This window comes from Pan troglodytes, chromosome 12, assembly GCF_028858775.2.
Source record: "Pan troglodytes isolate AG18354 chromosome 12, NHGRI_mPanTro3-v2.0_pri, whole genome shotgun sequence".
Lineage (NCBI taxonomy): Eukaryota > Metazoa > Chordata > Mammalia > Primates > Hominidae > Pan > Pan troglodytes.
In genome coordinates, this window is record NC_072410.2 from 90,865,704 (window position 1) to 90,881,904 (window position 16,201).

The 16,201-nt window shown below is 38.9% G+C and overlaps 1 protein-coding gene across 14 annotated transcripts in view; it reads left to right on the forward strand.

Moving 5' to 3' along the window:
* MEMO1 (mediator of cell motility 1) overlaps window positions 1–16,201 on the forward strand; it is a 144,125-nt gene that overhangs the window by 48,470 nt on the left and 79,454 nt on the right. For 2 of the 14 annotated variants that reach the window (XM_063788863.1, XM_016943938.3), the window contains one exon: window positions 10–125. In XM_063788863.1, the coding sequence (XP_063644933.1) occupies window positions 56–125 (70 nt within the window). In that variant the 5' untranslated portion in view covers window positions 10–55. 14 annotated transcript variants of the gene reach the window in all.

Sequence of the window (16,201 nt, forward strand, 5' to 3'; positions counted from 1 at the left end):
TATCTGTAGATCTGTTTATCTTCAATATAGAAAGAGATTTATTTGGAATTGACTCATGCCATTATGGAGGGCTGACAAGTGCCAAGATGTGCAGTCGGCGAGCTGGAGACCCAGGAGAGCTGACGGTGCGGTTTCACTTTGAGTCTGAAGCCCTAAGAAATGGGAGAGCTAATGGTGTGGTTAGAGACTGAGGATTGGTTGGTTGACTCAAGACCTAGGAAGAGCCAATATTTCAGTTTGAAGGTGAAGGCAGAAGAAATCTGATGTTGTTGCTTGAAGGCTTAGTCAGGAGGAATTAGTTCTCTCTTACTTGGGGGAGGGTCAACCTTTTTGTTTTAGGCAGGCCTTCAACTGATGAGGTGGGGCCTACCCACATTAGGGAGGATAATCTGCTTTACTTAGTCTACTGATTGAAATGTTAATCTTATCTAGAAATACTCTCACAGATACATCCAGAAAAATGCTTGACCAAATGTCTGGGCACCCTCTGGTCCAGTTAAGTCAACACATAAAATTAACTGTCACATCCAGGCTCATTTTGTACATTTCCTGCCCTAAATATTGTTGTCAATTAATGCCCTTTGATGATACTTTTGATGATGAAAACACTTTGAGATTCATACTTTTCAAAGCTTTACTTTTAGTGTTTTTTCATTTGGAAAGGTGTAATTTCTTAAAAGTGATTACATTATCTTACACTTAATTTTTAGATGCCTTTTCTCACTTTTGGGAAGGAGGTTTTTGGTGTCTACTCTGTCACTGTCATATTGATGTTTGTTTCTGATAAAGTGCTTGAGAGAAGCATAGAATGAAAACTTACATCACAGAGTCATACCTAGTAAAATGGATACACGTAGTTTATAGTTACCTCTCTCTCTCTTCTTTCTTTTCTTTTCTTTTTTTTTGGCAGAGTCTCACTCTGGTTACTCAGGCTGGAGTGCAGTGGCATGATCTTGGCTCACTGCAGCCTCGACTTCCCTAGGCTCAGGTGATTCTCCTACCTCAGCCTTCTGAATAGCTGGGATTACAGGTGCATGCCACCATACCCAGCCAATTTTTTGTGTTTTTAGTAGAGATGGGGTTTCACCACTGTGTTGCCCAGGCTGGTCTCGACCTCCTGGACTCAATCCTCTCGCCTTGGCCTCCCAGAATGGTGGGATTACAGGTGTAAACCACCATTCCTGGCCATTCTTTGTATCAACCTGAACAATTTTACCTCTTAGTATAACAACTGAATTACAGACACAATTGAGTTTATCCTCTTCATTTTTTTTTTACAGAAAAGGAAACAGAGGGCCAGATCTAGTTATTGGGAATGACTTGGTCTTAGAGTCGTCAGCATGCTATTGTGGGAGTTCAGAGCCAGACTAAAATGGCTCAGATTCTTAGCATTGCCATTTACTAGTCATGTGACCTTGAGGAAACTTGATTTTTTTGGTTTATTTATAAACTACAGATAATAACTATGTCATAGGATTACTGTGACAGTTAACCAGGATAACTTTTTTTTTTTTTTGAGTCAGGGTCTCACTTTGTCACCCAGGCTGCAGTATAGTAGCACGATCTTGGCTCACTGCACCCTCTGCCTCCCAGGCACAAGTGATCCTCCCACCTCAGCCTCCTGAGTAGCTGGGGCTATAGGTGTGTGTAACCATGCCTAGCTAGTTTTTTTTTTGTTTTTTTTTTTAATTTTTTATAGAGACAGAGTCTCACTGTGTTGCCCAGGCTGGTCTTGAAATCCGGAGCTCAAGCAATTCGCCTGCCTAGGCCTCCCAAAGTGCTGGGATTATAGGCGTGAGCCACCATGGCTGGCCCAAGATAACATATTTTAAAGAACCCAGTAGTGTGCCTGACACATTGTAGGTACACTGTAAATTCTGTTTTTTTCATGTCCTCCCAGATTGCAGTTTTTTCTGGCATATTGTTGCCTCTTTTTTTTTTTTTTTTGATGGAGCCTTCCTTTATCACCCAGGCTAGAGTGCAGTGGTGTGATCTCGCTCACTACAACCTCTGCCTCCCAGGTTCAAGCAGTTCTCCTGCCTCAGCCTCCTGAGTAGCTGAGATTATAGGCACTTGCCACCACACCCAGCTAATTTTTGTATTTTCAGTAGAGAGGGGGATTCCCCATGTTGGCCAGGCTAGTCTCGAACTCCTGACCTCGAGTGATCTGTCCGCCTTGGCCTCCCAAAGTGCTGGGATTACAGGCGTGAGTCACTGCACCTGGCCTCTTGCCTCCTTTTTGAATTTAACATCAAGTATATCTAAATTAGCTGAAAATAATATGCTTTGCTTACATTTGTTACTTTGTTTATAGTATTTGCTTAGCAAACTTTTTCCCTTAATAGACTAAAAAAATTTGGTCCTTTTCTGAATTTTTCTGGATGACAGTTACTGAAATTTAAATTGAGAAGATTTGGCCAGGCCTGGTGGCTCACACCTGTAATCCTAGCACTTTGGTAGGCTGAGGCGGGCGGATCACTTGAGGTCAGGAGCTCAAGAGCAGTCTGACCAACATGGGGAAACACTCTCTCTACTAAAAATACAAAAATTAGCCGGGTATGGTGGTGGGTGCCTGTAATCCCAGCTACTTGGGTGGCTGAGGCACAAGAATTGCTTGAACCCCGGAAGTGGAGGTTGCAGTGAGCCAAGATCACACCACTGCACTCCAGCCTGGGTAATAGAGTGAGACTCTAAATAAATAAATAAATAGAGAAGATTTTACTTTTCATATTGAAGTACTTTATCCAAAGTAACTTTTGTTATTATATCCTAATTTATTGTAATTATTGAATATTAGTTACAAATAGTTCTTAATCATATTTTGTGTGTTAGCAGGGTACAGTATAATTATTTTCATGCTTGTGTTTTGCTACAGTAAACAGGATAGTTTAGAAAGGCTATAATTAATAGATGTTCAAAAGTTGCTTTGATGTCCTTAGATAAAGGCTATGCTTCCAACACCAAATGCTAGTATTTTTAATTATCATTCTCCTTTTTAATTTGAAATAATGGCTTGAGTACTATAGTGTTAGCTCCAGGATTCTTAGCCTGTATTGTTTAATGTGAATGTGCAGAAAACATTTTAGAATTTTTTTTTTTTTTTTTTGAGAGAGGATCTTGCTCTGTCACCCAGGCTGCAGTGCAGTGGTGTGATATTGACTCACTGCAACTTCTGCCTCCTGGGTCCAAGCAGTTCTCATGCCTCAGCCTCCCGTGTAGCTGGGACTATAGGCATGCGCCGCCACACCCGGCTGATTTTTGTATTTTTAGCCAGGCTGGTCTTCAACTCCTGGCCTCAAGTGATCCGCCCTCCTGGGACTCCCAAAGTGCTGGGATTGTAGGCATGAACCACCACACCAGGCCAGAAATGATTAACATTTATCTTTCAAAAAATGCACTTTTAGATTCAGGTTGTTTGCTATTTGAGTGCAGTTGCAGAAGCATGTTGTCAGATACTTGAATACTGACTTTCCCGTGACATTAATAGATAGCTTTCTTTGTTGTGAGGTATAAAAATACAATTGCTGATGCCCAAGGTTGTGTTTCATAAGGTAAATGAATTTTATTTGAGGTTCTGTAGACTTCAAATTGGGAGATCCTCGAGGTGATGAAATAGGAAGTTTAACTACCTTCATTTTTTTTTGGAGTAGTTTTCATTTGCTTTCTCCATTTTTTTGTACCTCATCTTGTCTGTAACTACTTGTAAACGCAACTTTTACCTGCAACCCCTGAAAAGTAACTGCTCAAAGGCTCCCAATTTCTCATAATCACCAAAATCAATTGATTGGCTTTTTTTTTTTTCCAATTCTCATTGTGCTTATTCATTAGAGAGAGTTGGATTCTGTTAATCTTCATGAAAGATCTCTTTGCTTTCCTTGTACTGTATCTTCTCTTTATTTCTTGAGCTGTACCTCTTTTCCCTTCCTTATTGGCCCAACTTCTTACTTCTCTGCCCAAGTACCTGTATCTCAGGACTCACTTTTTCTAACATTTCTATTGTCATCATCATCAGTCAGTCCATGTTCAGATGGCTCTTATGCATTCTTTTATCTTTACCACCTTAATTAAATGATTCTGAAATCTCTTGATCCCTTTTCCTGCACTTAAGGCTCATACTCTAACTAATGGGAATCTTCAGCTGGTTGCCTTGTTGTCTCCTATAACTTTTGGTGTGTCCAAAATCAAAGTCTTCATCTTAGAACAAACTTCATGGCCTTCCTTGATCTTGTTATTGGTACTGGTATTATTATTCATCTAGGCCCATTTTAATAATCATTGATTCTTTCTCTTATCCCCCTTCAATTTATTTAGGCACACAGTTCTAGTCTAACTTTGTTTAACACAGTTTGGGCTGGGCACGTGGCTCATGCCTGTAATCCCAGCACTTTGTGAGGCTGAGGCAGATGGATTGCTTGAGCCCAGGAGTTTTAGACCAGCTTGGTCAACATGGTGAAACCCCATCTTTACTAAAAATAAAAAATTAACCAGGCGTAGTGTCGCATACCTGTGGTCCCAGCTACTCAGGAGGCTGAGGTAGAAGGATGGCTTGAGCCAGGGAGGCGGAGGTTGCACTCAGCTGAGATCGTGCCATTGCACTCCGGCCAGGGTGTTAGAGCCGGAGCTTGTCTCAAAACAAAATGAAACAAAACAAAACAAAACACCACACACAGTTTGGAGGATGATGGCTTTTACAAAATTGAGGTTAGTTGATGGGTTATTAATTCATTTGCTGATTCAGCCTAAGAGCAGGAGGAGGTTCTTATTTCTTAAATAGAAGTTTTGTGGGGACTGTGGTTGAAAAGAAGGTGCCATGGCGTTGTAGAATCCTTTTAAAGTTGCTGGTGCTTGGGCATGACTGAGGCTCTGACCTTTTCTTTTCTGATTTCCTGTTAGTTGGAGAGGTACCACTTCAATCCAGGCACCTTTTTTACATTAACACGTCTTCTGCAGCGTCAGGCAGTTCATTCCAAAGGGAATGAACTGGAAATCATATCAGAAAAGGTCAGAGCCTCAGTCATGCTCAAGCACCAACAACTTTAAAAGCAAAGTGTTTGGCAGAGTGGATACACACATACAACTCAACTTTTATGGACTGTGCCCTTCGTTTCCAAACTTAGTTTTCCCCCTAATTTATCAATATCAGAACCCTCTGGAAAGTCTTTTATTGTGATGGGTGTTATATCTGATTACCTTTTTTTGTTCCCCTGCACATCTGAAACCTGGCATGCCCATTTCCCATCACTCAGTCCACAGTAGACGTGTTTCTTGGCCAGTTATAAGGGCAGAGGTTGCTGGGATTCTTTTTTGTGCATCTTATGGTTGCTAAATCAGAAACTTTTTAGATGGATGAGCTGGCACTTGCAGTACTAGTGCTTAGTGAAAGAAGGAAACAGACTTCAACATGCCACAACAAATGCCCAAAACCAAAAATTGTATCACATTATAGTTAATTACTTCAGAAGGCAATTTAATTTATCTAGATTATCTGTAAATGCTGACGAAGTCAGAGTGGAGAATAGCTCAAGCCCTTGCTAGACAAATAAAACTGTTGTAACTGTTAATTTTGTTCATTAGAGAAGAATTATGAAGAAAGATATTAATAAGGTGTTTCATGTCTTGACTGTTCTCTAGATGGTTCTTTTCTAGAGTATTTCCATGTTCTCTGCTTCTTTCTACCAGATATTTGGTGATGGATATCATACTTAGGAAAGTAAAGTAAAAGGAGGAAGTTCCTTTTTGCTAATAGGGAAACTTGGTCACATTGGCCCACATATATCTAATTACTGTAATCTATATGTTATTTGTTAAATAGCAATTCTTAAAAGTTTGGTTTTATGCATTTTAACCTAGATTGTTAATGTAGCTATTGTCTTAGGTTCAACAATGATTTGTTTTTAGCCAGGTTTAGCATTCAGAGGCCTTTTTCCACATCAGTAAACATATCCCACAGCATCATTGTTTATGACTTCATAGTATTCTGTTATATGATTGCACCATATTTTTTATTACTTAATTTTTTGATAGATAATACATGTACGTAGTGTAAAATACAAACGATCTGAAAGAGTATACAGTGAAAAGCAAAGTGTCTCTCTTTGTTCCCTTTTCAGGATGCAGTAACTGTTACACATTTCTTTTTTTTTTTTTTTTGAGACGGAGTTTCGCTTTCGTTGACCAGGCTGGAGTGCAATGGCACGATTTCATTTCACCGCAATCTCCACCTCCCTGGTTCAAGTGATTCTCCTGCTTCAGCCTCCCGAGTAGCTGGGACTACAGGCACGTGCTACCACACCCAGTTAATTTTTGTATTTTTAGTGGAGATGGGGCTTCACCATGTTGGCCAGGATGGTCTCAATCTCCTGACCTTGTGATCTGCCTGCCTCGGCCTCCCAAAGTGCTGGGATTAGAGGCATGAGCCACTGTGTCTGGCCTACACATTTCTTTTGTTCCTCCAGAGATATTCTACATAAATACAAACCAATACATAATCATGTATGATATATATGCACACACAAAAATGGCAACGTATTGTACCTTCTGTTGTGTATAATGCTTGTTCTTCCCCCTCAATTAAAAGATGTTCCATAGAGGTTCATAAAATTTTGCTTCATTGTTTTCCGGTTGCTTAATATTCTGGTTTATGAGTCTGCCATAATTTATTTAACTAGTTGTTTTTGACTATTCAATTTTCAGATTGTTTGTTCTGTCAGTTCACCCATGTGCAATCATTACAGCCTCTCTTACCACATTTTACATGGTGTCATCCTCTGGGCTTGATCTGCTTCTCCTGATCAAACTGTGAGTGAAAGCTCTTACAGAAGGAAATCAGTATCACACTGAATAGGGTGAGACAGTGCTTAATGTTTACAAATCTGTTTTGTGGTAGAAATATATGAAAAATAAAAATTCTAACTTTTCATTTTCTCTTAAGAAACTTCTTTTTTTTTTTTTTCAAAGAAATTGCATAAGAAGTGCTACCTTGTGTGGGAAGTGTTATCCTAGTCCTGATTCTTTCCAGTCAGGCAGACTTACTTTATTTTTCCACAGATTATGTTTTTGTTTTAGGATTTGAGTACTGAATTATCCTGATTACTACTACTGACTAATTGTAATCTTCAAAAAATGAAGAAAAAAGAAATATGCTAGCTGAATTTGGAAGGAAATAATCATTTCTGTTTAGCTCTGTTTTAGGGAAGTACTGTCGACTCAACTTCAAGCATTTGTGTCACTTGAGGTGGTTGCTTTTTATGGTCCAGATTTATATTTCCCTCACTAGAGTACTGGACCCTTTTGTCAGAGGGTAAACATGGTGTTTTTGAAGCCTTCATTTAAATTGGAAATAGGAGCATGGAGGAATATTGGGGCGTTTTGAAATAAACATGGATGGCCGAGCATGGTGGCTCATGCCTGTACTACCAGCGCTTTGGGAGGCCGAGGCTAGTGGATCACCCGAGGTCAGGAGTTTGAGACAAGCCTGACCAACATGGTAAAACCATGTCTTTTCTGAAAATACAAAATTAGTTGGGCCTAGTGGTGCATGCCTATAATCTCAGCTACTGGGGAGGCTGAGGCAGGAGAATCACTTGAACCCTGGAGGTGGAGGTTGCAGTGAGCCGAGATCGCCCCATTGCACTCCAGCCTGGGCAAGAAGGGCAAAACTCTGTCACAAAAATAGAAAAAAAAAAAAAGAAATAAACATGGATATTTTTCAATTAGACTAGAACATTCTCATGAATTTTTGGACTAAAACAGAAGATTTTAAAAGATAATTTTGAGTTTAAGTATCACCTAGGGTCTAAGAGTCTGAGTTTTATTTTCTTCCCTTATCAGTGTTATTTGGAAAAGCTGGAGAGGAATTAATTGAAGTGAGTCTAAGAAACAAGGGGGTTACTTAAGGCTTCAAAGTAGCTTGGAGGTAAAATTAATGTATTTATTTATTGCTAATTTATAGATTATATGATTTCTCAATTACACTGAAAAATCTCAGGTATAAACCTTCCAGGAGTCTGTTAGCTGCATTCACTGAGAATATAGCATGTGCAAATAAACTCCTTTAAGGCAGTGGGCCTCACGTTTGTTTGTTTGTTTGTTTTTTGTTTTTTTTTTTTGAGACAGGGTCTCACTGCAGATTTGACCTCCTGGACTCAAGCGATCTTCCTGCCTCAGCCCTGGAGTAGTACTACAGGCATGCGCCACCACACCCGGCTAATTTTTGTATTTTTTTGTGGAGATGGGGTTTCACCATGTTGCCCAGGCTGGTCTTGAACTCCTGAGCTCAAATGATCCTCCCTCTTTGGACTTTCAAAGTACTGGGATTACATGCATGAGCCACTGCGCCCAGTCTCACATTTTAATGTGCAACGGAGTTTCCTGCAGAGGTTGTTAAAAATTCCTGGTTGCCATTCCAGAGATTGTAGTGGCACATCTCTGGGATAAAACCTAGGGATCTTTCTTTTTTTTTTTTTCAAGACAGAGTTTCACTGTTATTGCCCAGGCTGGAGTGCAATGGCACAATCTTGGCTTACTGCAACCTCCCCCTCCTGGGTTCAAGCAATTCTCCTCTCTCAGCCTCCCTAGTAGTTGAGATTACAAGTATGCACCACTACGCCCAGCTAATTTTTTATCTTTTTAGTAGAGACGGAGTTTCACCATGTTGGTCAGGCTGATTTTGAACTCCTGACTTCAGATGATCCGCCTGCCTCGGCCTCCCAAAGTGCTGGGATTACATGCGTGAGCCACTGTGCCTGGCTGGGATCTTTCTTAAATAAACACATTACGTGATTCTGGTCTGTAGACTACTTTTTGACTATTATAGGAGTAAGAATTATGATTTTTTTTAAAAATTAATTTTTACAAAAATAGAGACAAGGTCTTGGTATGTTAAACAGGGGTCTCACTATGTTGACCAAGCTGGTCACGAACTTCTGGCTTCAAGTGATCCTCCCACCTCGGCCTTCCAAAATGCTGGGATTACAGGCATGAGCCACAAAGCCTGGCCAAGAATTATGATTTCTAAAAGGATGAAAAATCATACCCCATTAGTTAAAAAGATTTAAAGGCAGGAGCGTGTAAACATTTTCAGGATTGTGGGTAATTTAAAATAACACCATAGTGCAGCACAGTAAGCTTGCTGTTGAAATTGGTTTGTCTTGTGTGAAGACTGATAGATAGATACTAGTTGTTCCCTCTGTGTTAGTGATGGATAACTTGTGGCTGGCAAGAAGACTCAACAATCATGTGGCTATATGTGTCCCAAGTAGCAAATAAATATCTTAGAAGTCAAAATACTTTTGTCTTAGAATTTAAGATGGCTTTGATTTTAAAAAATCAGAATATTTAATTTATTTTGAAATACCAAATATCATTGAGGAGTGGGACATTAGATTTTAATTTTAGCAAATGGGAGCATGGGTTAAATGAGTTAATTTTTCAAAATATTTGAAGGAGAGTAGCGAGATTATGGCGAAGTAGGCCTTGTCATGCATCATTTTGAATGGATGCAGTTTTGGATAACATTTTGAATATATGTATCAAAATCTTATAAAGGGGCCGGGCACGGTGGCTCACACCTGTAATCCCAGCACTTTGGGATGCCAAGGTGGGCGGATCATTTGAGGTCAGGAGTTCAAGACCAGCCTGAGCAACATGATGAAACCCCATCTCTACTAAAAATACAAAAAATGAGCTGGACATGGTGGCGCACATCTGTAATCTCAGCTACTCAGGAGACTGAGGCAGGATAATTGCTTGAACCCGGGAGGCGGAGGTTGCAGTGAGCCAAGATCGTGCCTCTGCACTCCAGCTTGGGTGACAGAGCGAGACTCCATCTCAAAAAAAGAAAAAAAAAATCTTATGAAAGTTCATACTGATTTACATAGTAAGTCCATTTCTGAGAATCTTAAAAGGAAATGATTGTGTTTTTTTTTTTTTTTTGAGATGGAGTTTCACTCTATCGCCCAGGCTGGAGTGCAATGGCATGATCTCAGCCCACTGCAACCTCTGCCTCCCGGGTTCCAGCGATTCTCCCGCCTCAGCCTCCTGAGTAGCTGGGATTACAGGTGTGCGACCACCATGCCCAGTGAATTTCGTAGTTTCAGTAGAGATGGGGTTTCACCATGTTGGCCAGGTTGGTCTTGAACTCCTGACCTCATGATCCGCCCACTTTGGCCTCCCAAAGTGCTGGGATTACAGGTGTGAGACACTGTGCCGGCCAGAAATAATCTTAAATATGGAAAAAGCTTTATAAGTATAGATACATGTTACAGAATTGTTTATAATAACACAAAAATTGGAAACAACCCAATGATTTTATATTAATGTTTAAGGAAACAGTGATCCATTCACACAAGGAAATATTATTTAATCATACAGTGTCTTTGAAGAGTTTATAATACAGGGAAATGCTTATATTAGAATGTTATGTAAATAAAAGTAGGCTCCAGAATTATATATCATCTTAAAGACTAGAAGGAAATTTGGAAAATATTAATTTTGGCGATTTTTTAGTAATTGTGGGATTGTGGTTCTCATACATATTCCTCAAATTTTCTGTACTGAGCATGCTTTTTTTCTAATGAAAAAATAGCAAGCAAAAATAAATATTTTGATCTTAAAAATAGTTTAGATAAGATGCTATAATCAGATATTATCAAAGTATTTAGTGGCATTTGACAGAGCTGGGAAACTGATTTATAATCAGTGAATAGGGGTGGGAAGAGAGAATCCAAATTAATGGACTGTTACAGGAATCAGTGCTAAACCCATTTTCAGATGAGGTGTTTGTAAATGAACTGGAAGAAGTATACTGTGATTCTCCAAATTTGTAGCTCTTTTGGGTACGAAATGCCAATGGAATTGGTTTTAGCTCTGAAAATTTTGAGACTATATATGAACGGACAGAAAAGTAGTAAGTGATTTCCAGTTGGCCAAATGTAAGAGGTGGTTGGTACACACTAAAGATTATTTATTGGGATTGTTAATTGCCCTCTGCTATTGTATTCTGAAATACAGTATAGCCAAAAATGTAAATAAAACACTTAAAATGTTTACATAAATTAGTAGATAGTAAGGAATCCAAGATATATGGATTTGGCCTAACATTTGAGGTTTATATAAAGGCGAACAGTCGGTGTTTTTCACAGTGTGATTTTTATTTTAATTTTAACTTTTAAAATTTGTTTTGATTTGATACAGTACTGCTCTGGATAGGTTTTGGATCAGACTTGCTGTGACAATTCTTGCACTCCCTAAGGTGCTGTACCAAGGGCATGCTATTTTCTGTGTGAGGAGCCCTATCAGATACATAAAAACAAACAACATCCTTTGAGATATATCTAAAAATAGGATATGAATTTTGTAAAAAGCATAGCAATAAATTCCAAGTGTGTGATCCTAGTAGAGCATTAGTAATGAGAGAAAGGATTTGGAGGAAGCTGCTGAAATGTTATTTGTTTTTAAAATCAAATGAGGCTGGGTGTGGTGGCTCACACCTGTAAATCCCAGCACTTTGGGATGCTGAGGTGGTTGGGTCATGAAGTCAAAAGTTCAAGACCAGCCTGGCCAAGATGGTGAAACCTCGTCTCTACTAAAGTACAAAAATCAGCCGGGTGCGGTGGCAGGCACCTATAATCCCAGCTACTCGGGAGGCTGAGGCAGGAGAATAGCTTGAACCTGGGAGGTGGAGGTTGCAGTGAGCCGAGATCGTGCCACTGCACTTCAGCCTGGGTGACAGAGTGAGACTCCGTCTCAATAAAAAATAAAAAGATAAAAAAAAAAACATTAAGTGAGATTTTGTAGTTGGTAAGGCTTCTCGGAAACACTTTTCATTGTAGTGAGAAGCAGTGGTTCCCAAATGCTGATTTTTGATAAATTTTTCACTGTTCTGCATTGAAATTAAGAATATCAGAACATCATAGTGAGTGGAGTTTTCATAGTGGTAGTATATTTCATGAATTTTAATATGTATGTTTTCCCACACTTTTTCATTTCTGAAATTGAGATGTGTTTTCCAATCAGTAGCAACTTAAAATTATCATTTGGAAAATAGTTATCACTGCCTGTTCATATGTGAATTTGGTAGTTAATCCTACTGATATGACTGACTACACAACATCACCCCTTTGATGTTTCAGTCAACATACTAGTTAAATACCAATTACAGAAGGTGTACCATCCCTGGGTTGTTTTCTGAAACCGTCTGTTACATCATTCAGTGATACCTTTTGGTAAGATCAAGAAAGGGACTGCATTGAGACTTGGGCGATATATGTCAGCAGCTTGGAAGACAGTCCCAAAGCAACAGAGAAACACTTTAAAAAATGTTGAATCATGAATTCTCTTAATGGTACGAAGGACGATACTACGGAAAAACAAGGATTACTGATGACTCTAAGTAAAAAGCAATTTGATGATCAGATTGTGAATGTTGAGGAAAATTTTAAGAATACCTTATTTATTTTGCTTTTGTATTTTTTATAAGCACAAGGGTTATATATTTGTCTGAATAAGTATTTTTTTGTTTTTTAAATTTTTTATTTCCATTGTTTTATTTTTCTTTTCTTTTTTTTTTTTGGGATGGAGTCTCACTGTGTCACCCAGGCTGGAGTACAGTGGCGTTATCTCAGCTCACTGCAACCTCCGCTTCCCAGGTTCAAGCGATTCTCGTGCCTCAGCCTCCCAAATCTGGGATTACAGGTGTGCGCCACCATGCCTGGCTAATTTTTTCTTGTATTTTTAGTAGAGATGGGGTTTCACCATGTTGGCCAGGCTGGTCTCAAATTCCTGACCTCAAGTGATCTGCCTGCCTGGGCATCCTAAAGTGCTGGGATTACAGGTGTGAGCCACTGTGCCCAGCCAAAGAAATACCCTTTAATTGCTTGTTCATTAATAGGTTTTTTTTTTTTTTTTTTTTTTTTTTTGACGGAGTCTTGCTCTGCTGCCCAGGCTGGAGTTCAGTGCTGTGATCTCTGCTCACTGCAACCTCTGCCTTCCAGGTTCAAGAGATTCTCCTGCCTCAGCCTCCTGAGTAGCTGGAATTACAGGCACCTGTCATCACACTCAGCTGCTTTTTGTATTTTTGGTAGAGACGGGGTTTTGCCATGTTGGCCAGGCTGGTCTCAAACTCCTGACCTCAGGTGATCCATCTGCCATGGCTTCCCAAAGTGTTGGGATTACAGGCGTGAGCCACTGCGCCCGGCAATAATATATGTCTGAACAAGTTTAAAAGAACTCTGCCAATAAGTGTAAAATGACATAATTCTAAGCAATAGAAACCATATGTCATAGTTTGAGAGAGGTTTTTTTCCTTCTTAGTGGTACTTAAAATAATGGTGCACCCAAATATTGATGGTATCTTTTTAATTTTTAATTTTTATTTTTTGCGGGTACATAGTAGGTATATATATTTATGGGAGGTACATGAGATGTTTTGATACAGGCATGCAATATGAAATAAGCACATTATGGTTCTGCTAATAGTTGCAAGGGAATGGGGTATCCATCCCCTCAATCATTTATCCTGTGAGTTACAAACAATCCAATTATACTCTAAATTATTTTAAAATGAGCAATAAGTTACTGACTGTAGCTAACCTATTGTGCTATCAAACAGTAGGTCCTGTTCCTTCTTTCTGTTTTTTTTTTTTGTACCCATTAACCATCTCCACCTCCTATCCAACCCTCCAATACTCTTCCCAGCCTCTGGTAACCATCCTTCTACTATGTCCATGAGTTCCATTGTTTTTTTTAGATCCCACAAATAAATGAGAACATGCTTTGTCTTTCTGGTGCCTGGCTTATTTCACTTAACATAATGATCTCCAGTTCTATCCATGTTGTTGCAGATGACTGGATCTCATTCTTTTTTATGGCTTATGTGTATGTACCACTGTTTCTTTATCCATTCATCTGTTGATGGACACTTAGGATGCATCCAATCTTAGCTATTGTAAACTGTGCTGCAACAACCATAGGAGTGCAGGTATCTCTTCAATATAGTGATTTCCTTTCTTTTGGGTATATACCCAGCAGGAAAATTGCTGGATCCTATGGTAGCTCAATTTTCAATTTTTTGAGGAGCCTCCAAACTGTTCTCCATCGTGGTTGTACTAATTTACATTCCCACCAACAGTGTACAAGGGCTCCCTTTTTTGCATCTCTTTGCCAGCATTTGTTAACTGCCTGTCTTTTGGGTACAAGCCATTTTAACTGGGGTGAGATGATATCTCATTGTAGTTTTGATTTGCATCTGTGATCATCGGTGATGTTGAGCACCTTTTCATATGCCTGTTTGCCATTGTATATCTTCTTTTGAGAAATGTCTATTAAGATTTTTGCCCATTTTTGATCCAATTATTAGGCTTTTTCCTGTGGAGTTGTTTGAGCTCCTTGTGTATTCTGGTTATTGATGGCATTTTGAAGTTGATGAAATGTGGTTAATTTATTCAGTTTAAAGGATTTAGATTATCTCAAAATCCTGCATCAGCCTTCCAAGTAGCTGGGACTACAGGTGTGCACCACTACGCCTGGCTAAATTTTGTATTTTTAGTAGAGACGGGGTTTCGGCACGTTGGCCAACCTGGTCTCAATCTGCTGACCTCAAATGATCTACCCTCTTTGGCCTCCCAAAATGCTGGGATTACAAGTGTGAGCCACTGTGCCCTCTTTTGTAATTTTATTGGCCTGTGAAAATCAGAGATCCAGGAACCACTGTTTAAAACACTCTGGCTTATTCATCTTATTATTTATAGATTTCTCACGATAGATCAGTTTATTTCTTAGTTTGATTTGAACATATTTCACAGAATGATTAATAATGAAATAATGGGTGCCAACGGCCTACTTTTATTTGGCTTTTTATGTGTTGCTTCTTGTTACCTTATACCCAACCATGTGGGATTGAGTTTATTGTGCTAATAGGCAGGTATTACCTATAAAAAAAATGGAAAAAGGTTGTGGCAGTTGGTCATTCTTTAAATTACATATGTAGAATAGCTTCAGCAATACTAGAAGGCTCCCTTGTGGAGAAATGTTTCTCTTACCAGCTTGTCCTGGTATCTAAAATAGATCTTTTCTTTATCTACACCTTCATTTTATCTCTAGAGGAAACTTTGTATACATATGGATTTGCGAATTCCATGACAACTATTGATCTAGACAGGTTGCTGGAGTATAGCCTATAGGCCAGCAACATTGCTATCACCTGGGAAGCATGTTAGAAATGCAGAATTTCAGTCCTACTCTATAACTGTAGGATCAGAATCAGCATTTCAACAAGATTCTCAGGTGATTCATACTCATTAAATTTGAAAAGAGAACACATGACTTTTGTCTAGAGTAAGAAGGAGCAGGCTAAACAGCGATAGAGAAGTACAGAAAACCAATTTGGCTTAGTTCATTAGCTTATTTTAGAATGGTTTTGTTAATAGTTGCAAGGGAATTCTTGAAAAGCAGGTGTGTGTGTGTGCGCGTATTTAGTGTCTGGTTTTGTCACCATGCAAATAAACTTACTTGGAAAATATTCTTTGAGTCAAGTGGGATTTAAATAGAAGTGTTACTGAATTTCCTACAGCTCATTGTTTATTATCTATTTCTTGAGGAAATACCTCAGCTTAATTCTTTGGGAGCCTACTTTTACTGTTTTATCCAAAAAAGTAAATGCCCATTTATCCCTCTTAAGGGCAAGATCACACAAACATTAAGTAGTTTTGCTAGGATTTAGCAATGCTTTTTCTTTTTCCATTTCTTCAAATGGAAATGGGTTTGAAGTGTTTCTTCAAACCCAGTGGTATTTGAAAATCAAAGCACATATTTCTAAATCCTTCATGTATCAAGGATACCATATTGGCAAGTATTGGCTAGTCTCTGTGAAAGAACTCAGATTCACCTTTTTACTTGACACTTTATAGATAATTAAGCAATCATATGTAATAAATAGGTATGCTTAATTATCTTATTCAAAGATAAGTGAGAAACTTGGAGTTTGGCTCTTACCTTAGCATCCTTGGGAAGAAATTGGTCTTTTTACAGAAGTAGCCATATGAAAGCTTGGTTTAGTGCTTAAAAACAGTGAGGTTGTTGGCAGTGGGGTGGATGAATTCAGGTATATTTTCTTTGCTTTTATCTGTTTTTCACATTGGTTCTGTAAACGTCCTGTGTTGTGAACGTTTTTAGGGTTATACAGTCGTGTTACTTAATCACAGGG